The sequence below is a fragment of the Macaca fascicularis genome, chromosome 7 (genome assembly GCF_037993035.2).
Source record: "Macaca fascicularis isolate 582-1 chromosome 7, T2T-MFA8v1.1".
NCBI lineage: Eukaryota > Metazoa > Chordata > Mammalia > Primates > Cercopithecidae > Macaca > Macaca fascicularis.
The window spans coordinates 98,533,262-98,557,734 of NC_088381.1; the positions used below are offsets into that span (position 1 = coordinate 98,533,262).

Here is a 24,473-nt window from a genome sequence, read left to right on the forward strand (position 1 = left end):
TTTTTAAAAGTTTTATGTATGATTTTGTGTTTTGTTTCAGTTGTCACAACTTGGACAAAAGTAACACACAAAAACCTTACTATGATATAATCTATTTGGAATGTGGATAAATGTGAAAAGAAAAGTTAGAAGAGCAGCATAACAGTGTCCTAACAGTGAAAATCAGTTATTTGTTAATTTTTAAGGAAATTCTATACTTAATATGTATTGATTAAAAGAAGAATAAAACATTTCAGAAATAAAATTTCAGCGTTGTTCATTTTCTCTGTTTGAGAAAGTACTTTGGAAGTAAGGCAAGCTCCATCTGAGTATAATATTAAAATACTAATAACTGATAGGTTATGATTGAAGCTGTTGACGTTTTAAGGTTATCATATACAAATTTTATTTGATTGGTTCATGAATCCCCTATTTGTATACATTTTAATTGTACAACTACTTTTTCATATTTTGTAGGGTATCCATGTTGCTTCTAGATTTTAGATGGAGATTTTAAGCCACTTTAATGTCTCTACTTCTGGCACACCTATGTACATTTTATCACAGAAAGTCTCTCCTTCATATAATGGTGATCAAGGCAACACTAACATGAGTTGGAATGGACATATATACAAAACATTCATCTCAAAGTTCTAAATAATATGTAAAAGTTAGTGTTAAACTTGATTCCAAGCTTCTTTGGTATGCAGTACTGACAGAGTATTGATCAGTCATACCGTTCAGCACGATGGTATGAATATCGTCATACCGTTCAGTACGTCCATAAGATAAAAAGCCAATTGCTTGAAAGGAATAAAAATAAACGCTTCGTATTTTAAAGGCCAGGGAGCTTTCCCTTCTAATGAGCCACATATCAACAGGAATCTCTAATGTTACAAACAATATACTGACAATACATGCAAGATTCACAGGTCAAGAAAAATAATTCTAGATAGGTAAGGGTCTGTTAATCTGACTTATTCCTGAGACAAAATGTAAAGTGTGTGGAGGAATGGAAGGACTGAGTATACATCAAGCAGTTTTTGTTAAGTAACATAAATAACATTTATCCTATGCAGCTAGCTAAAGTCATATCCCTAAAAAAGGAGCCTAGAAAGTACACAATCCCAAAACGGTAAGCCTCTACCTCACTGGGGTATGAGCTGCACAAAAGAATCTCTAGTCAGGGTCCAGATTATATTTTTTTTAACTTAATTCAGATACAAATAAGTAATCAGGGTACTGAAGTTTGATAACACCAGTAATTATAGCCTAGAAAAAAATGTTATAGCAAATGTTATCAAATACTGACCTTGGCTGTTTAAAAAAAAAAAAAAGCTCACACCAAATATGGTATTTCCTCTCTTAGTGCCAGCAATGTGCATCACACGTTTATTTCAGTGTTCATCAAGCTTGCAAAACTTCCACACTGCTCCTGACAGTGTACTAATAGTATTTGAAATGTAAGTTCAGACTTTTCCTGCACATTAATTTGTTTAAATGTTATACTGAGTCTTTGAGACATAAATATAAATTTTCCATATATTAACATGTATAAATTGTATATTAACATGTCAAAAATATCTACTTTCCAGAAATAAAGTATGACATAGGGCTAGAGAGGAAAAAAAAGATGAAATTTAGGTATAAAAAGTCAAGATCCTTTCTGTAAAGAAAACATTGGGCCGGGCACGATGGCTCATGCCTGTAATCCCAGCACTTTGGATGGCCAAGGTGGACGGATTGCCTGAGGTCAGGAGTTCGAAACCAGCCTGGCCAACGTGGTGAAACCCTGTCTCCACTAAAAATACAAAAATTAACTGGGCGTGGTGGTGGGTGCCTGTAATCCCACCTTACTCAGGAGGCTGAGACAGGAGAATCTGTTGAACCTGGGAGGCAGAGGTTGCAGTGAGCCAAGATCACACCACTGCACTCCAGCCTGGGCCACAAGAGCAAAACTCCACCTCAAAAAAAAAAAAAAAATTAACTGGAGAAAGATTTTGTGAGTGTACAGATATAAAAGATGTTAGAAAATACCTAAAGGATAGAAAAATATGAAAGCATATTTGAAAAAACCTAGAAGTTAAAAATAAAATACCTAAAATTTAGCTCAGTGGATGGGTTTAGCAACAGATGAAATGTGACTAAGAAGAAAATCTGAATCAGAAGATGGAGCAAAAGAAATTATCCACAATGTAACACAAAGATAATGGGAGCAAAGGAAAATAAAATAGATGAATAATAGGAAGGTCAACCAGGCTAGGCAGCAAAGGAAGCCCCCCACCGCCTACAAAAAATAAAATTACCTGGACTTGGTGGCACGTGCCTGTGGTCCCACCACTCCAGCCTGGGAAACAGCAAGACCTTATCTAAAGATTGGGAAGGTCTAACAGTCATCTGGAGTTCCCAAAGGAGAAAAGAGGTAAAATGTGGCAGTGATAACACTTGAGGAGATGATACCTCATAATTTTTCAAAATAGACACCTCCTAGCAGGATAAAAAATAAAAAATTCACCCCTTGATATCATGAAACTGCAGAATACCAAAAATAACTCTTACAAAAACAGTACAAGAAAAATAAGATTCACTTCTAAGGAGGGAGGAGGAGAGAGCTGACTTCTCAGGTGCAACCGTGAGACATAAAATTGTGGAACGGCATCTTTGATGGAAGTAAACTGCCAGCGTATATGTTAATGTCTGGCCAAATGCTCTTAAGAGGACAAAGTACACACAGACCAAAAACAAAGTTTGCCACCAGCAGAATCTCACCAAAGGAATGTCTAAAGTATGTACTTCACATGGGAGAAAAGTGATTCCAGGTGTGAAAAGGAATGAAAATAAAACTTATGTAAAACTAAAAGAACATTGTTGTTTGAAACAACTTACGGTTTTTTTAAAAAAGAATTTACATACATCACAACCCAAACTGGAAGAACTCTTAATGATCCGAAACTAGGGTCTCCCAAATCCCAATTTTTCTTTGCCCTGACACACGACACACAAAATGCCTTGACCACTGTGTGACCTGGCTAGCTTCATGTTTTCCCCTGCAAGCTGCGACATTCCCAGGCACTGATAAGTTTGTTTATATTGCTGCCCAAAACACTGCAAGATAAAATGTAGACGCTAGCCCTGGCTCTCAGCTGTATTCCTTAAACCCCACATAAACTTCATATCCCAATCCCCTTGTTGCAGACATAGTAGAACATCTGTTTTTCTTACTCCATCACAAGTACCACTCTAGCACCCTGTAAGTTGCCTAATACATATTTTGGACTGATTTTGGAATCCCAACCAGCACCATCTCAGAACAGTTGGGGGTAGTCACTTGCAGGAACTTAACTGCCACTACTTTTGGGGTAACTAACCACAGGTTTGGCCAGACAGTGTCATAAGGTCCTTGATTGGATAAAATGTGGCAGTGATAACACTGGAGATGATACCTAATAATTTTGTAAAACAGATAAACCCATTTTGCCATCTCTTAAGTACTCATTAACTTTATGTGTTTGTATATTTGTACATATGTATGTATGTATGAGACAGGGGCTTGCTCTGTTGCCCAGGCTGGAGTACAGCGGCGTGATTACACCTCACTGCAGCCTTAACCTCCCGGGCTATGGGAGTTATACGGGAAGGGGTGTGGAGCTTCTATGCCCCGTGTGGGGCACCACCCTTCCAGCTACCTCCCCATGTTCAGCAACCCAGAAGCTCTTCAAACTCTGTACTTGTGGGTTTTTAACGGAGGCTTCACTGATTAAATCACTGGCCACTGCTGATCAACTCAACCTTTAGTCTCTCTTCTATCCTTGGAGATCGAGGGATGGGGCTGAAAGTTCCAACCCTCTAATCACACGGTGAGTTCCCCCAGCAACCAGCCCCTGTCCAGTGGCTACCAAGGAGCTCCCAGCTATCAGGCATCTCAGAACCTTACAAAAAGACGTTACTTTGGCTATGACAAGGGTTTCTGGATCAGTGTGCCAGGAAATGGGAACAAAGACCAAATCTATATTTCTTATTACAAATCACAATATCACACTGTATGACCCAGCAATTCTATTGCTAGATATCTTCTCAAAACAACTGAAAATGACTGTTTGAACAAAACTTGTACACCAATGTATTATGCACAATAGCCAAAAGGTGGAAACAACCCAAATATCCATCATTGAATAAGATGTGATATATTCATTCAATGGAATATTTTTCAGCCATAGAAAAGAGTGAAGTACTGATACATGCTACAACATAGTTGAATCTTGAAAGCATTATGCGAAGTGAAAGAAACTAGACATAAAAGCTACATATCGTATTATTCCCTTTATATGAAATGTCCAGAGCAGGCAAACGCATAAAGACAGAAAGCAGATTTGTGGTTGCAGCGGTTAGGGGAATAGAGAGTGGAGAGCGACTGCTTAATGGGTACGATGTTTCATTTGGGGTGATGAAAAAGTTCTGGAATTAGATAGTGGTGATGGTTCCACATTGTGAATATATGTAATGCACTGAATTGTAAACTTTAAAATGCATTTTATGTGTATTTTACATCAATAACTTTATACTGGGAGATTCTTACATGGCATTCACAAACATGAAAAAAAAGTAAAGATGTAAAATACTTGAAAGTACAATTAACAAACCTTGCTAATTGACTACAATGAACCTGTACTCACCAATTAGAGAACATATAATCTTCTGAAGCAGGTATGGAATATTTTTAAAATCTGATCTTACCATGAAGCAAGCCAAACGACTAAAATAATTTTGAGCATATCTGAATCACAATGTAAGTTAGAAATCAATAACAGACTTTCAATTCAAAAGCCCACATTGGGCTTAGTTGAGACACAGTTCTAATTAACCCAATAAGTTATAAATCAGGAAATATTTTACAATGAGTAAGTTGAACCACCACAAAAATACTACATATTAAAATGTGTTGATACAACTACAGAATTTTAAGGCCCATTTAGAGTTCAAAAACAAATTATAAAAATTAAGGTTGAAATTGATAAACTAAGCATCCATCACAAGAAGTTGGAAAAATAATAAAATCAACACGAAAAAGGAAGCAGAAATTAATGAGTCAGAATCCAACGTGATAGAGAATGTTAAGGACTAAATTGTGTTGCCACCCCCACCCCGTGGCATATTCACATGCTGAAGCTTTAATCTCCAATGTGACTACATTTACTTACAGATAGGGCTTTAGGAGGTAATTCAGGTTAAGCGAGGTCATAAAGATGAGGCACTAATCCAATAGGACTGGTGTCCTTGTAAGAGGAGAAAGAGACACCAGACACGTCTCCCTCTCTCCACATGTGCACAGAAGAAAAGTGTGAGGACCCAGCAAGAAGGTGGATATCTGCAAGCCACCAAGAGACTTCACTGGGAATCAGCCCTGAGGGCACCTTGATCTTAGACTTCCAGCCTCTGAACTGTGAGAAAATAAATGTCTGTTCTTTCAGCAACTGAGTCTGCAGTATCTTGTCATGGCAGCCCAAGCTGATATAGAGAAGAACAAACTTCTGGCAAAACAGATAAAAAGAAAAAGAAAATGAAAAGACACAAAACTCCAACACTAGGAATGAAAAAAGGGACATTACTACTCATCTTGTAGACATCGTATAAGTAAAATGAAACCACTTCATATTAAAAAATGAAACCACTGCTTTCTTCCAGGATGGAGTCATATGTACCAGGTTTAACCTCCCATCAGAAACAACTTTAAAACTGGACAAAATACAGTGACAGTTCTTAACACATTGGACATCAACAACAAGGACTGTGATTCCTGAGAGACAGGAAATAAATGGGAGCGTCCTTAGATTGCCTCAGCTTATTGCCTGGAGAAAGTTTCTGGACTGTGGTGCCAGAAGGGCGAACCCAGGTGGAGACCCCTTGTCTCCTTTAGTTGAGGCGGCAGTTCTGGGAGTCCAAGGTGACCAAGAGGGCTATAGTTTTCAAGGTGGAGTACCAGAAAGGAGAGCCCTACATAGCGAACTCAAGCTCAGCAGAGGGTTCTCCTGTACTGTTAAGTGGACAGCTTGACATGTGCAAGTGAGGAAGATACCTGAGACTGGGAGAAAAACCACCCAAAAGCATTAGAAGGAATAGTCCTCAGATGGACCAGGAACCAACCAGAATATAAAAATGCGTAATTCACAGAGAATCGCATTTAAAAACTCACAAATATTTTGCCTTAGTAGCAAGGAAAAAATAACCTTAGTCTAAGCACTGTTCTGGTCCTACCTAACAAAGCTTGAAAGCAATGCCCAAAAGCATCAAACTGTTTCCAAGTAACTTAACTATATCCCAGACCAAAGCTCAAGAATAACTATAGGAATACAAAAATATCCAGCACCCAACAACGTAAAATTTGCGTTTAAAATCTAATCAAAACTTACCAGGAATGCAAAGCAACAGGCAAACACAAAACATAATGAGGGTTAAAAAAATCCATTTAAACTTAACCAAAAACATCACAGATGCTATAATTAGTAGATGAGGATAGTAAAGTATTATAGCTATTTCATATGTTCAAGAAGTTAGGGGAAGACTGACCTTTTTGAGTAGAGGCATGAAAGATATAACAAAGACCCAAATCAAACTTCTAAAGACAAAACCTACCATGTCTGTATTAGTCTTCTGTTGGTGTTATAATAAATTATCGCAAATGTCGTGGCTTAAAATACCACAAATATATTATCTTACAGTTCTAGGAGTAAGAAGTCCGAAATGGTTCTCACTGGGCCAAAATCCAGGAAGGGCAGCATTTTGCATTCCTGGGAAGTATTGATTAGATTTTAAATGCAAATTTTACCTTGTTGGGTGCTGGATATTTTCGTATTCCTATAGTTATTCTCAAGCATGGGTCTGGGATGTAGTTAAGTTACTTGGAAACAGTTTGATGCTTGCCTTCTCCATGTTGTGAGCTAGTGATGGCCAGTCAAGTCTTTCTCACAATGATATTGTTTGGCTGTGTCCCCACCCAAATCTCATCTTGAATTGTAGCTCCTGTAATGCCCACATGTCATGGGAGGTACCTGGTGGGAGGTAATTGAATCATGGGGGTGGGTTTTTCCCATGCTATTCCCATGGTAGTGAATAAGCCTCATGAGATCTGATGGTTTTATAAATAGGAGTTCCCCTGCACAAGCTCTCTTGCCTGCCACCATGTAAGGCATGCCTTTGTTCTTCCTTTGCCTTCCACCATGATTGTGAGGCCTCCCCAGTCATGTGGAACTGTGAGTCCATTAAACCTCTTTCCTTTATAAATTACCCAGTCTTGGGTATATCTTTATTAGCAGCATGAGAATGGACTAATACACACAGGTAGAACTCTGACAACAATTTTTCTGCCTGCCTCTTCCACGTTTAAAGGACCCTCATGGTTACATTTCAGTCCACCTAAATAATCCAGGATAATGTCTTTATAACACTCCACCCCCAAAACAGCAGAATACACACCCTTTTCAAGTACATTCAGAACATTTACTAAAGTATACCATATTCTGAACCTTTAAAAATGTCTTAATAAATTTTAAATTTACTTAAATTTTAAAATAAATCAATAACAGAAATCTGGAAAGTAGTTGTCACAGGTTAGCCCCCCAGAAGGCAGACTCAGACCACATTTAGCATGCAGGAAGGTTATTTATTAGGGAAGGTTATTGGCATGAGGAAGATGATCGGGACTAACACGCATGGCAGAAGGGATAGAAGCAGGAGTGGGCAGCAAAGGCCCAGCCCCCCAACAGGAAGCTTCAGAGCTAAGATGGCCTGACTCATCGTGAATTGGAGTGAAGAGGTCAGTCCTTCATACTCCTTGCCAAGCAGTCACTGATACAGGCTGTCCCCAGGAAGCAGGTGTGTCTTTGGGCCAGGAGACTGCTTCTGGCCAGGCATATTCCCTGAGGAAGAGGAATGTGGCCAGTGCTGCGCCCACTTTAGCTGAATGAAACAGGGAAAGGAAAAGAAGGGAAGGAGCTACCTTAAAGTGGAAAGAAGGGTTAGGTGTCACATACACCCGACCTTGCCTAGCAAAGCAGAGGCCACATCATCTGCCGAAGCCATCAAAGCAGTTGGTGCCTAGGACTCCAGGAGAGAATGTTGTGTGAAGACAAGGTTGAGAAGTTAAGCTACAAAGGAGAAAATGTCCCTCTGTTTCCTTAGAAATGGAGAAGTCCTACTTGAACTATTTAACATTTGTTCAGAAATATTTTATCAGGTAGAAACTATACAAAAACCATACAAAGAAGATGGTCTCTTTTCACGTAGTCTTTGCATTTAAAAATCAGTTGGAAAGAAACAGCCTTATTAATGGGCTGGGCGTGGTGGCTCACATCTGTAATCCCAGCACTTTGGGAGGCCAAGGCAGGCAGGTCACTTGAGGTCAGGAGTTTGAGACCAGCCTGACCAACATGGAGAAACCCCATCTCTACTAAAAATACAAAAATCAGCCAGGCGTGGTGGTACATGCCTGTAATCCCAGCTACTCAGGAGGCTGAGGCAGGAGAATTGCTTGAACGCAGCAGCTAGAGATTACAGTGAGTCAAGATTGCACCACTGCACTCTAGCCTGGAGGACAGACGAGACTCTATCTCAAGAAAGAAAGAAAGCGCCTTATAAATGAAAGTATAGGATTTTTTGCAACGTTGTGTTAAATTCACATAAACACTTTGTCTTGTAGATGTAAAGAAGGTCATTGCCAAGGTTCTGAGAGCAAAACTTTTTCATGGGACCTATAAAAATTCTTGATCCTTAAAATATCTTTATAGGGAAGCCCTGGGATTTTGTTTGTTTTGTTTTGTTTTTGAGATGGAGTCTCACTCGGTCACCCAACCTGGAGTACAATGGTGCGATCTTGGCTCACTGCAACCTCCGCCTCCCGGGTTCAAGTGATTCTCCTGCCTCAGCCTCCCAAGTAGCTGGGATTACAGGTGCCTGCCATCATGCCCAGCTAATTTTTGTATTTCTAGTGGAGACAGGGTTTTACCAGTTTGATCAGGCTGGTCTCGAACTCCTGACCCCGGGTGATCCACCTGCCTCAGCCTCCCAAAGTGCTGGGATTACAGGCGTGAGCCACTGTGCCCGGCCGCCCTATCCTTTCTCAAACTGTCTGCAGCTGAGCCCTGTCTGTCCTGGCGTGGGTCATCCGGCATGGCCATCCACAACACTGCCTGCTCGCTCAGGCTGGGCAGCTCAGCAGTCCTGTACCAACAAGCCCACAGTTTGGCTAATTCAGAAGCCAGTTTGATCTGCCTTCCAAAGGGTGACTCTCCTCAGAGGAACTGATCCCTCCCCTGAGAACACTCAGAGCAGGGTGGAGAGCAGTAAGAAAGAGAACTCCTCCACCAGCAGATTCCCAAAATTACATCAATTAATCCTCAGACAGCACTGCCATGTAGGTGGTACAGCTCCAATTCTAGAGATGGAAACAAGCTCAGAGAGGATAAGTACCGTGCTCAAGGTCATGGCTGGTACATGGTGGAGCCAAAGAGCAAATGCGCATCTGTCTGCTCCAAATCCATCCCCTTTCCACTGCTCAGAATTCCCTGGCTGGGGAGGCAGGAGGCTGAGAGCCTTGACGGGCCTCTGCTCACCAATCAACCCGAGCCAGTCACTTTACCCCTCTGCTTCCTCCTGTATGCAACAACAGTTACACAGAGAGGAGCATCTGACAGGGCCCTGGACGCAATGCAGCCCACCTGAACCAGCCGGCTCAGGATGTTCAACAACATGAGCGCCTTGTCTAATGAGCTCTCCCACAGGGACTAGCAAGCTTAGACCCTGCTGGGGAAAATGTGAGTACTTTTGGCACAAACATGGGAAAGATCAATTCACTCGGCATGAAATGGGGCCGTATGGTGGGGAAAAAGGTAAAGAAAAGGCCGGGCGCGGTGGCTCGCGCCTATAATCCCAGCACTTTGGGAGGCCGAGGTAGGTGGATCACGAGGTCAGGAGCTCAAGACCATCCTGGCTAACACGGTGAAACCCCATCTCTACTAAAAATACAGAAAAATTAGCCAGGCATGGTGGCGGGAGCCTGTAGTCCCAGGTACTCGGGAGGCTGAGGCAGGAGAATGGCATGAAGCTGGGAGGCAGAGCTTGCAGTGAGCCAAGATTGTGCCACTGCACTCCAGCCTGGGCGACAGAGCAAGACTCCGTCTCAAGAAAAAAAAAAGTAAAGAAAAAAGGGCTGAGAGGAAATACAAGTCAAAACATAAGTTTGCCTTAAAACAGAAACACCCGTTTCATTACCGATCAGGTAGTTTTACATAGTGACAACCTGCAAGTCAGACTCACATCCTGATGTATTCAAAATTGTGAATTTTCAACTAATACCTTTAAAGTTTGCAATCTTTCAGTACTAGTCAAAAGAAGCTTGAAGCAGGATGTAAAGATTTGAATTCACTTAAATGCATCCAGATCAGACTGTGGACACTTGGTGAATTTTTTTGAGGTTTGTTTTTGTTGTTTGTTTGTTTTAATCACAAGGCATGGGACAACCTGACTTCAGGGGCTGAGGAGACTGTACTAATATGCTATGTGTATCAAGAAAATTAGAAACTGGATTTCTGATTTCTTCAAGCAACCACATCAAAATAAACACGCATTAAGCAGAGACAACTAGGGACTGTTCAACTTGAATTTGTTGAATTGCTCCAGGCTCAACAGAATTGTGGGATTTCAAAAACTGATATCCGAAGAGATTCCTGGATGTTGGTGAATATGTATCAGTCTTTAAATATCTGCAGATGCTTTTACAGTGGAAACCTCAGGATGTTTTTAGATTCTCAAGCATCAGCCCATCAATGTGGCTCAACTTCAAAAGGAACAGCTGATCGCACTAAGCTGATTGCAAGCTGTATGTAGGAAGATGGCATGGTACCCTAAGAATCCAGAGACAGTGATGTGAACTCTGGGACCTCCTGGGATGATGGCTGACTGTAATAACAGTATGTGGATTTACCTGCCAGCATCATTTTCCCTGATTTTTGTCATCCCGATCTTTCTTTCCCCACTTTCATCCACTTGTCTCAGGTGGAGCTGATGCCATTCCTGACAACAGTAATTGGTTAGGGGATATGTAACCAAACCCAGCGAATAAGATGTAATTAGGCTCCTGCTGAGGTCATTGCTTCTGAGGCACAAGAGGGCCACTCTGTCTTCTGCTAAACTTAAACTGGAGGGCCTTAAACATGAGGCTGTGGATATCAGCCCAAGAAGCCTGAGAATGTGGAGCCCAGAGGTGTCCTAGTGACATCATTTGAACACCTGGGTCTATCCATCAGTGTAAAAAACTAACGTGAGAGTTGCAGCCACAGAGGCAAAGAAAACCTTGAGACAGATGCAAAATCCAATAGATGATTTAAATATCCTAAAAGAGCCAAAGACATGCAAGCAAATACAAGAAACAATGGTTTTTAGACAATGGGCATCTGGATGCATAGGACGGTGAGCCCCCAGAGAGGAGAAACAAAGTGAGCCCTGTGATTTCCCCAGCTCACTTCCTGGAGAGGTTTTTCAGGCTGCAGCAAAGGCAAGGCTAGCCCAGAGTCTCCCTGAATGGAGGGGAGAGAGTGGGGCATTCAGGGAGGTGAAGGAAGCTAGAATTCACAGGCAGAGTACCAGAGAGAAGAGAGGGACCCCAGGAGAGAGCTCCAGAGATGTGTAGGAAGTCCCCCTTGGGTATTCAGCTCATCAGTGCCTGTGTGTGAGGAAACTACCAAAGGCCAAAGAAAGAACCCCACAAAAGGATGAAAGAGAAGCGAACAACCCTCTGTGGTCATGTGGGGCCAGGAACAGCGTCTGCTCCCACCAGCCAGAGTGGAAAGCCTCTCAGCTCACAAGGGTATCCGGCAGAGGACTCACTCAAAGGAGTTTTGCCTAAGTAATGGGAAAAATTAGCCCTAAACTAAATACTATTCTAGTCCCATCTAACAACCTTGAAAGCAAGACACAAAAAGATCAAACTGTTTCCAAGTAACTTAACCATGTCCCAGAAAGCTCAAGAATAGAGGAATACAAAAATATCTTATCGCCCAACAAGGTAAACGTCACAATGTCTAGAACCAAATTAAAACTTACCAAATAAGAAACAGGACAATCAAACCCATAGTAAAGGGAAAAATTATCAATAGAGACAGTTCCAGAAAAGTCACAGATGTTAGAATTACTTGTCAATAAGGACTTTAAGTAGTATAAATAGATTCCATTTATTCAAGGCAGAAAAATGTGAGCATTTTAAAATAGAAATGTAGAAGATATAAGACCCAGATTGAACTCCTAGAAATTGAAAAATTTAATGTCTAAGATTTAAAATTTGCTAAGTATATTAATAGAATGTTTATAAATTGAACTTTGCCTATGAAGAACTGAGTTTTTTCATTTAGTTTTAATGAACCAAAAGTCAGCTTTTTAAACAAAAACAGCTCCTACATATTTTTTGTCACTAAAAACTTACACTGACCTACAGCTCTCTCTTTCAATTACCTAAGTCAATAAATTCCCTTTTTGGATTAAGCAAGTTTGAAAGGATTTTCATTTGCAAAACAAGTCATGAGATAATTGCCAAATTCTGGCCAATAATCGGTCTAACTGGTTCTTTCACAGAGCCACTATCTGGTGCTCAAACACATTAGTGACACAGACATGGGTTCAGAATTGAGATGTGCCCACAGAATAAAAACCACAGTTCAAGAACTCCCTAGTCTGTTAGACACCAGAGGTCTCTTTGATTTTTATTATATTTGACCAATTACTTACACTAGGCCTACAACTATGAACCTTCCTCAGGTAAAAATTGATTAAGTTGGTTTTGTACTACCTTTTGTATCATGCTGTGAAAATGTGTTTTGAGTATTAATTCTGTTAATTTTAAAAATTATACAGTCCATACTGTGTAATTCATACACAAATGAATTTCTAATCATGTATCCCCTACTTTACCTTGGATTAGATAATCGTCAAATGCCCCACTCTTATTAATATTCTAAGATTGCAAACAAACTCACAGAAAGCTGATTTATAAACTTGTAATTTGGGGTGGGTGGGGGTGGAGAACAGGGTCTCGCTCTGTTGCCCAGGCTGGAGTGCAGTGGTGCAATAATGGCTCACTGCAGCCTCAACCTCCCAGACTCAAGCTATCCTCCCAGCTCAGCCTCCCATGTAGCTGGGACTACAGGCATGCACCACAATGCCCAGCTAATTTTTTTTATTTTTTGAGACAGGATTTTGACGTGTTGCCCAGGCTAGTCTTGAACTCCTGGGCTCAAGTGACACTAATACTTCAGCCTCCCAAAGTGCTGGGATTACAGGTGTGAGCCACCACATCCAGCCTAAACTTATAATTTATAAGTTAACATATACCAAGAATCAGCAATGATCAATCACATGGGTCACATCTCATAAGAGGCAGAAGGAAATTACAAAGAAGAGGAAATTAACAGTTTGAGCTTCTGTCATCTGTCAGGGGCTTTGTTAGGTGCCCTATATGTTAGCTCATTTAATCCTCACAAAAATCCTTGGAAAATATATACTACTATCCCTGCTTTACAAGTGAGGAAATGCAAGTCCAGAATTCAGCCACTGCCCAAGGTCATTCAGTTAGTAAGTGGTGGAATTTGAGCTGGTAAGATCTGAATCTGGAACCTTTTCCATTTGAAATGAAGAGTTTGAGGGCAGAAAACTGAGTGACTAAGAAATACTCCCACAAATTATTTCAGCCTGCTGACTTGTCAAGGTATATGTTTAATACCCAAGATTAATTAGCAGACACTGGTACTTAAAGCAAATGTTTGATGGAAGAACAGGTGATAAATGAGGACAGATTCTAGTCACAAACCCTCATTTGTTGACTACTTCAAAAATCCAATGTGGCCATATGGCCTCACTCATTCATTCATTCATTCAAGTAAACAAATATTAAATGCCTCTTATGTACAAGATACTCCAGGGATGCCAGAATTACAAAGATGGAAAGACAGGTTTATAACTTGCCTCATTTCCTAAAAGATTGGAGCTTCTTCTGGCTGATGTAAAAAAAGAGGTGCCATTTTCATAACTGAAGTTTCTAAATCATAATGTAAGGTTGTAGGATGTAAGAAAACCCCTCAGCAGTAATCTAATTCTTATTAGGAGCAGTCAGACCTAGGACAGGTAACCCGTAGTGCACAAATGGTCCTCCGCCCTAACTGCTTCTCCAGAGAGCTATCTCACCATACCCTAAGGGAATGAATAGAGCTATCCTTGAAAGAGAAAGATGCCATTTCCAGCATCTTTACTAGATATTGGTGCTTTTTCAGCATTAGTTCAAAACATACCTTCACAGCCAGGCACGGTGGCTCACACCTGTAATCCCAGCACTTTGGGAGGCCGAGGTGGACAGATCACCTGAGGTCAGGAGTTCAAGACCAGCCTGGCCAACATGGCAAAACCCCGTCTCCATTAAAAAAAAAAAAAAATTAGCTGGGCATGGTGGCACATGCCTGTAATCCCAGCTACTAGGAGGCTGAGGCAGGAGAACCGCTTGAAACCAGGAGGCAGAGGTTGCAGTGAGCCGAGATCATGCCACTAAACTCAGCCTAGGCAACACAGCAAGACTCCATCTCAAAAACAAACAAACAAAAAATTTTAAAAAAAACCTTCATTAAATAAATTAGAGCACATCCGTACCATGGAACCCTGTGCAGCTGCCAAAAGCAATAAGGAAGTTCTTTCTTAGTGTCATGGGATGTATAACTCTAAGACCACAGATGTATTGTTCAATTTAAAAAGTAAAAAGGTACAGAACACTGGATATGGTGTGGTACCATATGTGTAAAAAAGAAAAAGAGTATATACACTTAATATATGTATAGAGTATCTCAGGAAGGATACCCAATACATTGATAATATTATTTTCCTGGAAAATATAGGTGCCTGGGGTGCAGGGATGGGAGGCAGGCATGGAGGCTTTTCATTGTATACTTTTATATATTTTACATTTAGGACCATGTGTATAAAAAAACCTCCCATTATTAAGGAGACAATTTGAGCTCACCAAATCTTGCTGCAAATCTGCTCGAATCTCTTAAGTTCCCACCTTATTTTATCTCTGTGTAGTATTTAACATTGTTACCTACTCCCTCCTTGAAATTCTTTTTGGGCACCCTTCGCTTAAAGTACCAAGGTAGAGTCATTTGATTTGCAGTCTGTTCCTGTCATTCCGGAGGTCCAGACATTCCGGGTAAGAATCAAGGTAAGAAAAAGTGCAACTGGATGTGTCATAGATCACGCTGTAGAGAAGCACCTAGTTTTCCACATCTTGCCATCAGTGAAAACCTAAGAATGGATATTCATTACTAGAAGGGTCATTACTAGTGTCAGTATTTTAAAATGTTTGTTCATAGCTGAGCACCTGGAGTCAGATTGCTTGAATGCAGTCCCAGCCTCATCTGTTACTAGCTGTGTACTACTGAGCAGAGTACTTAACCTCTGTAAACGCCAATCCCCTCACCTCTGGAAAAGGGGACATAATTGTCCAACCTCAAAAGGTTGCTATGCATATAAGATGACCTCATCCATAAAAGTGCTAGAGACAAGCTTTGAAGCTCAGTGCACATTAGCTCTTACTATGCCTGCATGTAAGTTCCATGAGGGCAGGGCTCCATGATGCGCTCGGAGCTGCTAACTGTTCCCAGCAGAGGCCTTACTGCCCCAAGGTGCTGTGGGTCCACTTGGAGTGGTTCTTACCAACAAGAATCCAGGCACCAGACTCTCGACAGTGAAACCATGACAGTCTATGTGGTTACATCAGAAATGTGCCTAGACCCTTCTAATGCCTCAGAGGTTCTGGTGCCATTGCTGTTCAAGAAGCCCGCTATGGTCACGATGCAAGCTCTAGAGTGTAGGTGCGAGATTCTGTGGATAGCGAAGCGAGATTCCGTGTCCCATTCTGCACCTTTCCCAGGCTGCTAAAAGTCGGGGTCAAAGGTGCAGCCCCCGTGAGTGCACAATCGCATTTCTCCGCTCAGGAAGGCAAGTCTCTCTCATTAGCCTTTGTGCAGGCAGTGGTTCAAATATCTCCTCTCTGAGTGCCGCAAAATGTTCCCAGTTGTCCTCAGGCTGTAGTAACAGGAAGGGAGGAAATAAGTCAACCCGTTTTCTCCATCCTTGGTGTCATGTGTGATTTGCTCTGCCTCCCACCTGGCACAGCGTCTGACGTGATCACCCCCATGTGGTCTGCATGGGAGATGCGTGCCAGCTGTAACCTTTCTCCTGGCTGCCCTCATGGCCAAGTGTGCCAGTGCCCACCCCCGTGCATCTGCCTTGGCACAGACTCTGAAGCCTGACATGACATCAAGAGGCTGCTCCAGGTCTCCACAAACACCAAGACTCAGCCTTATGAGCCCTGGCACCCAGGCTCCCAGAATTCAGAGAAATGTTTGGTGGCCAACAACCCTGATGCTGAGAGCAGAGTGGATGTCACCTCAGAGACAATCCTAGGGCTCCAGAGTGCCTCATGCTCAGGTTTCTAATGAGCTGCTTGTGTTTGGAGGAAAAGCAATCCAAAGGTGAGGATGGAGGAGATCACTCTGAATCTGAAGCTGGTAAAAATAAAAATATTTTTCAAAAAGTAAAAATAAACGCCCACCTCAAAGGGGCCTTTGTTCTTCGTCCCCTTTAGGGAATCGCCCTTCTCACCTAATGTTTTCTTTTCCTCCTCTGCTTGCTCACACACCTGACCTTTCGCATCAACAGGAAACTCCACAATCTGATAGATTTACCCCAGATAGATCCAGAAAATTGATGTCAAGGGAGAAGCAACATTGAAGGAGTTTTTCCCAACTCCTTTCAAATAATCCAATATAATTTGCCTTCTCACTGCGGTGGCCCTGTGCACACTGACCAGGGAGCTGTAGCCTCCTATCATTTGACCCCTGGTCCAAGTCCCCATCTCAGCCTGTAGGAACTATGTCTTGTTTTTTAAAATTATGAGGACATTATTTCGTTTTGAAAGAAAAGAAAAAGAAAGGATGGTAATAAGGTGAATAGACAGCATCGGGGCTGACATCAAACCAGGTTTGGGAGCCATTGCCTTAGTATTCTCTGAGATAAAAGCTTCTGAAACTTAGAAAAGCTCGGGAATGGAGCTCCCAGGCCAACTGCTCAAACTCCCCCTATCACCCTTCCACCAACCAGGCCTCCACCCAGGCCGGCAGTCCTTCAAGGTCAGGGTTATATTTGATGCACGAGACAGTTGCAGCCGTCTCAGGACAGCCAGGCCAGACGATAAGAAAGCTCAGGAAATTCCACCTCAATTGCAAGTCCAACTTTGGACACTGTGCTTCTTGTCATCACCGTAATAGTAGCAATTTGCTTTGAAAGAAATGAGCATCATTAAAGAACAGGTGGTTCTAGAACTGCCGGTGTGTGTGTAGCGGCACAAGTCTTCCTGCAGAGGAAGCCTCACCAATTCTTCAGATGTCTCCATTTTCATGGAGCCACTGAGGGTCCTGACAGAATGTTTACAAGCTCCACTTACTGAAAAGCATCTCCTGTGTAGCACAGCATAGTACATGTGTGAACAGGACCCATGAATGACTTCATGCAATACATAGGCTTTGTGTATGAGGTCCCACTAGCATCCTCCCAGATGAAGGGCATGCACGATCCCATCAGGCAGCAGGCACTAGGAAGGCTTCATCAGCACAGGAAAACTGACGCATCAGATTGTGTCCTTTTGCCTTCTTCGGATTAAATCCAAACCTTCCTTTTGCCTAGCTGATGTGTTTTCTGGTGCCCCATGTACCCACGGAAGTGGCCCATGGTCACCAGGTATGCAGAGGCCACAGCAGGCCTCGGGATTTCACGTCCTTTAAGTTTCAGTAGAGATTTCAGCTGAGTACAAAGGAAAATAGAAAATCACAACATCTTGAAAAAGTTCTGCCTACTCTTAACTACAGGGTAAGTTATATCAGCTACATATGCATACACACACAAAATAAATAACAAAGATCTTTCATGGAATTCCTCCTCAACAAACTTGTGCCTCATGTAAGAGTTACTAAAGCGATGAAAGCTGAATACAGACCACCTAAAAAGCCTTGAAAATGTTAGTATAATCAGTAACCAGCAAAAGTGGCAATTACTCAAGGAACTGAATATCTGTATATAAGGTGGGCGTGTGTGTGTGTGTATATATACACATTCAAAATGTATATGTACAAATGATGTATATATGTGTGTATATATACCCTGAATATTTATACTACATAGGTGGGTAGATTAGATAGATTAGACAGATGATTAGAGAGAGAACCAGAGAATAATAATTTCAAAGCAGCCCTGGCAGAGATGGAAATAATGGTTGCAGCAATCATTTGTTGAGCATCTCCCATGCACCAGGAACTGGCCAAGCACTTTACACATGTGTCCAGGGGTTGCAGCTGGGCAGGGGGAGGATTTCAGCATGCCGACTGTGACGTTGAAGCACCACCCTGCAAGAGTTCCATGTGCACAACACAGCCACTGCCTCCTTGCCTGTACCCAGCGCCTCCTCAGATTCCCCCGAGCCACAAGGGAGAGAACAGAATCCCTGTCCACAGTCTGTTCAGATGTGGGTAATGAACAAGAGTGGGAGCCATGGAGATGCTTGACGAGGAAAATCACCATTAAGTGATGAAGAAATATAGGAAAATCAGCCTTCTGGGGAACCTCTGGGGGTCCTGGAAAGGAAAGGTTCTGGGGCAAAAAGAGACTGTGTCACTAAAGCCCAAGCCATTCCGCTGGAAATACCCTGTTGGAAGGAGGCAGAGTGGTTAAAATGGAAGCCATGCTACCACTGTGGGTTCTGCCCACCTCAGAACCAGAACTGGTCATAATGGGGAAACATTTCCTTCTGGATGGAGAGAGGAGTTCAGTGAAAAGATGGCCAGCAGGCTAGAAGGAAGACACCAAAACCACCACATAAAAAGAATGAGAGTCAGAGAAAGCAGCCTGGACAAAGTGGAGGGGAAGCCCAGGCCTCACTGGGGGACTCCAAAATAGCCACAAGAACAGGGAGGACTGAGGGCCCCATCTCTGCCCTCAGGGGACATTAGAGGCATTAAGCAGCAGACCACATTGTACACTGAGCTGCTGAAGCCTGAACATTCTAGCTCCATACTCCACTCCCTCCGCCTCCACAACCACCCCACAAGGTAGGCACTCACACACCCATTTCACCAGCAAGGAGAACTGAGGCGTGGAGAGGTTCTTCCACCACCACCGGTCTAGAAAGGAAGTGGTAATCCTGGGGTTGGAAGCCGGGACTGTGATTCCAAGGATTGCTCTTCCCTGCATTTCCCGTCCACTTAGCAGCATTTGGGTTACCTGGACAAAGACCCAGACATGTGTGGGGAGGACAAGTGGAGTGTCCCCGTGAGCTCTGTGCTCCCATAGCTGGTTGATGATGGGAGGTGGAGTCTGACATCATGGTCATCCTCAATCCTTTGCATGTGATACACTTCACCTAGCGTCAGCTTTGACGTGACACTAGGCTCATTGTCTTCCAGTCACAATAAAACTGCCCCAGCAAAAATTTTGAGTGACTATCTTGTTTGATCCTCACTGAGAGAGACTGTCGCACTTGTGGGCCCTGTGCCCTTAAGCGTGTTCTGGAACTCATCATCTACCACTGTAGCCATTGGCAGCTGGACCCAATGGCACTTAAACCTATCAGCTGGCATGGGACAGTCTCAGCCCAAGAGGAGAATCTCATATTTGGAAGTGGCTGAGCCAGTAGATCCTCTCTCAAGGAGTCTGGGGACAGGGTATGCAGAGGGGAGCAGCAGTTAGGAGAAGTATAAAGCAGAATGCCGTTCGGAGCAATCAGAACTAACAGGACTCAGAGTGACTGAATTCAGCTAATAGTAGAGAGTTAGAGTTGATTTGGGGAAGTCCAGATTCTGAGGGGAGATGTTAAAATCACAGCATCCTCATTGACCTTTCAGGACTCATGAGTCCTATCTACAGGATTGTTCAGGGGCCCCACAGGCTTGGCAAGATGACTGTTACCTGGGTCTATGTGAATCCTCACAGTGAAGCCATCCAATCTCTGACTTAGTCGGAGGGGGAAGTCTCTGATCATGCAGCTAGCAACCATCAAAAGAATTACCCTGTGTTTGTTTTTGTTTGCCGGGGGTGGGAGGGTGGGATTTTGTTGAGACGGGGTCTTTCTCTGTCACCTAGGCCAGAATGCAGTGACTCAGTCAGCTCACCGCAGCCTCAAATTCCTGGGCTCAAGTGATCTTCACACCTCAGCCTCCCGAGTAGCAGAGACTCCAGGCATGCACCACCACGCCCAGCTAAACTCTTTATTTTTTGTAGAGACAGAGTCTCACTCTGTTGCCCAGACTAGTCTTGAACTCTTGGCCTCAAGTGATCCTCCTGCATCAGCCTCCCAACGCGTTGGGATTCCAGGTGTGAGCCACCATGCCCAGTCAAATTACTCTATTAAACCAATCAACCAGGGTCAGTTTTGGTTTTATGGAAATAGTTTGGGAATGGTTGCTTCTTCTAATACAGTCTTGAGACTCAGCAGCACTAAAGAGGAAAGCGAACAATAGCTGCAGAGAGCAGCGCTTCCTGGGATCACCTCTGGCTTGGCTTTTTCATGCTGCTGTTGCCTTGTTGGTATTCCTGGTCCTCAACCCAATCTCATGAGCACTCCTTCTTAGCCTCCACGTCTCCATCAATTCATACACACTCGTGAACTTGTTTCTTATCTGACAATGAGATTCTAACACTCTTGGGAGTTGGGCAGTAAAAAGCACTGATAACAAACTATTACATTAGCTGGAGCCTTCCACTGCCATCTTGGGAACACTGTTATGTCTCTGTCAGCTTTTGTCTACTTCCCAGGGCCAGTCGACAACCACACAAAAGCAATGGTGGTCTGGCTGCCTCTCCAGGCTCTGCAGAATATCCCATGCTATTCAAGGGTTGCCATTGAAGTTTTTACCTCTGCTAAATTTGAACAAACACAATTCTGCTTCCCCATTTCCAAGGCACACTGCTGGCCTTAACCAATAATCATGATGTACTTTTCTCATGCCTGGGACTTGGGATGGCTTTGGGAATAGGAAAATCTCTGAGCCCTCTGGTTTGCTACTGTTATTAGAAAGGCCTTAATGTATTTGAAACCTGATTTTTAAGAAAACAATGTTTCTTCAGGTGTGAGACTATTAACGTGTTATTCCTAAGATAAAGTATTCTCCTTACCACATCCAATCTTGACAACATCTGTGACAGAATCTAAACAAAGGTCTGTAATATACAAACTTACACACTCATTAAACTACAAGGTATGAACTAAACTGTGAGCTACTCTAGAACAGTGTGAAAGTTTTAATTATGTCAGTTTCCTCACAACCTAGCATGATGCCCGATACACGAAAAAGCCTAAAAAATGATTGAATGACAGAGGAGAGAGAAAGAGAAGAGGAGAGAGGGCTGAATAAATGAACAAGCCATGGGGCCGTGTATCAGAGCCACGAATTTCACATTATAAATCTCCCAAACACATCCATTGCCAGGTGAAAAGATGTGCCTATTGTGTTCCTGGCTTTTCCTGACTACCAGAGTCTTCTTTGGGTCAGATAATCCATTGGAAGTGCAAATTCCGTGACGGAAAGAAAAACGGACAAAATCATCAAAGTCCTCAGCTACCATGCAGGACAAGAACTCACCTATCCGTGTTTATAGCAATGTGGCTATTCTCTTCGTGTTTTTAAGGATGCTGTTTGAAGACATCACTGGGCTGCACAGCCTTCCTGGGTGTCCTCTTAAATACCGCCACTCACCACTCTGAGTTATCCTAGAACAGCACCAACTCTGGCTATAATAAGCACATGAATTACTTTTTTGAGATGGAGTCTCACCCTGTCACCCAGACTGGAGTGCAGTGGTGCGACCTCGGTTCACTGCAACCTCACCTCCCAGGTTCAAGCAATTCTCCTGCCTCAGCCTCCTGAGTAGCTGGGATTACAGGTGCCCGCCACTACACCTGGCTAATTTTTGTATTTTTAGTAGAGACGGGGTTTCACCATGTTAGGCTGATCTAGAACTCCCAACCTCAGGTGATCTGCCCACCTCAGCCTCCCAAAGTGTGAATTACCTTTAAGTATGAATTACTTGTAAGCTAACATTTGAATGTTAAATTATATAGGGGAAGCTTTTTTTTTTTAAGTGACTCTTCCGAGCCAAACCAGCTCCATTTTAACAGTTGGCAACACCATTATCTAGTGTTTCCAATGTGGCTAAAAAATTGTATATACTGCACCTTCAACTGTTTCACTGAAGTTCAAAATCAACACTAACATGCAAAATAAAAACTAATTTTTATTGAGAAGAATTCCACAGAAGTCAGATGTCTTTGAATTAGATATCCAGTAGGAATGACCTTGAGAACAATCGAGACCTTCAACTATGCCTGATATCTACCGGCTGAATGACATTAGGTAAGTAAAGTCGTGTCCAAGTTGTCAGAAGGCCAATATAATTACCCGGAAAAGGATGTTAATTTCTCGCAATGAGTGGGCAAGCAGATTGCCCCTCAAGGAGTCTGCATTCTAGAAAGAGGAGACAGAAAATAAGCAATAAAGTTGACAAGTTACCTATTATGTTAAAAGATTATAAATTCTGGTCAGGCACGGTGGCTCACACCTGTAATCCTATCAATTTGGGAGGCTGAGGCAGGCAGATCACTTGAGATCAGGAGTTTGAGACTAGCCTGACCATCATAGCAAAACCCCATCTCTACTAAAAAAAAGAAATACAAAAATTAGCCGGGCGTGATGACACATGCCTGCAATCCCAGCTACTAGGGGGGCTGAGGCATGAGAATCGCTTGAACCCAGGAGGCAGAGGTTGCAGTGAGCCAAGATTGTGCCACTGTACTCCAGCCTGGTGACAGAGTGAGACTCTGTCATATGAATATACACATATATATGTCATATATATGTCATATATATATATATTTTAGTAGAGATGGGATTTTGCTATGTTGGTCAGGCTAGTCTCAAACTCCTGGTCTCAAGTGATCTACCCGCCTCAGCCTCCCAAAGTGCTAGTATTACAGGTGTGAGCCACCGTGCCTGAACAGAATTTATAATCTTTTAACATAATAGGTAACTTGTCAACTTTATTGCTTATTTTAAGTCTCCTCTCTCTAGAATGCAGACTCATATAAATTCTATTTGAAAAAGAAAAGTTCTACAAGGTGACGGCTGGGAAATGTGTCAGGAAGAGTAGCATTAAGTAGTCCAGGGCAGGCTTCATTGAAAGGTCAGAGTTCAGCAAAGACTTGAAGGAGGTGAAACTTAGAAGAAATGCTGTGAAACTGCTTAAGACCATTTGAGTCACTATGACCTCAGCACCAGAATAAATTGGTCCTCAGGATCGCAATAGAGAACAGGGGCTAATGACAAGAAAAAAGGCGAATCCTAGCAGTTCTGCGCTCTTCATCAGGGTCAGGTGCAGGCCCTCCTTCTGCACCGCTGTTCAGCAATGCTCCCTGGTCACGCACTCCAGTGCTGTTTGAGAGCCAGGATGCTGAACAGGCATTCAGATGACAAAGGCCCCTCTCCTTCCGCTGCCTCTCTAGGGTTTTTAGCTGCCCAGCATCATCCTCCATGGTCAATTTCAAGGGAAGCTTTCTATTAGGTTCATTCTTATTAAATAAATTTGTATATCCATACTTGAGATGATATGTAATGGTGATGAAAATTGGTATCAGGACATATTTCTACATTCACAAAACTGAACTTTGATCTGACAGTTTTACCACTGAACAGACATAAACCACACCCACAATCTATAATGGTTAATAGATCAAGTGATTACCCAACACTATAAAAATCATTTTAACAATACCATAAGCTTAGATTGACAGTACATCTATAAATACCCATGCACTTTGGATTTTACTATATTATACATTATTCAGGCATTGCCTGCACTTGCACATTTTAAAAATATTTTGTAATGTTCTCCCTTGTCTCTGGGTCTCCAACAGATCTGGCTCACCTTAGCCCAAACCCCACTGCTGTCGACTGAGATAGTCAAAAGCCGTCCAGTTCTCTCCGGGTGTTCCTGCAGTTTACTTCCTTTCACTAATTTCACATTCTCTTGTCCACCCTGGTTTCTCTCTTCAACCCATGTGAATTCAGAGCCCAGCACCTACACGGGTTTTTTATTGTGGTAAAATATACAACATAAAATTTATCATTTTAAAGTACACAATTCAGTGACATTTGCAATGTTATATAATCATCACCACTGTCTAGTTCCAGAGCTTTTTAATCAGAAAAACAGAAACAGAAATGGCATAACCATAAGCAGTCACTACACATTTCCCATGGGCAATCACTCATCTGCTTTCTGTCTTTATAGATTTGCCTCTAGGCCAGGTGCGATGGCTCACGCCTGTAATCCCAATACTTTGGGAGGTGAAGGCACGTAGATCA

The 24,473-nt window shown here is 42.5% G+C and overlaps 1 protein-coding gene across 4 annotated transcripts in view; it reads left to right on the forward strand.

Moving 5' to 3' along the window:
* Nucleotides 1-244, forward strand: part of SCFD1 (sec1 family domain containing 1) — a 104,263-nt gene extending 104,019 nt beyond the window's left edge. For all 4 annotated transcript variants that reach the window (XR_012415697.1, XM_005561013.4, XM_005561015.4 and 1 more), the window contains one exon: nucleotides 41-244. Coding sequence is in view for 3 of the 4 variants with exons in the window: in XM_005561013.4 (XP_005561070.1) it covers nucleotides 41-64 (24 nt within the window). In the remaining variant the exon portion in view is untranslated. The remainder of the gene's footprint in view (nucleotides 1-40) is intronic.
* The last annotated feature ends 24,229 nt before the right edge of the window (nucleotides 245-24,473 follow it).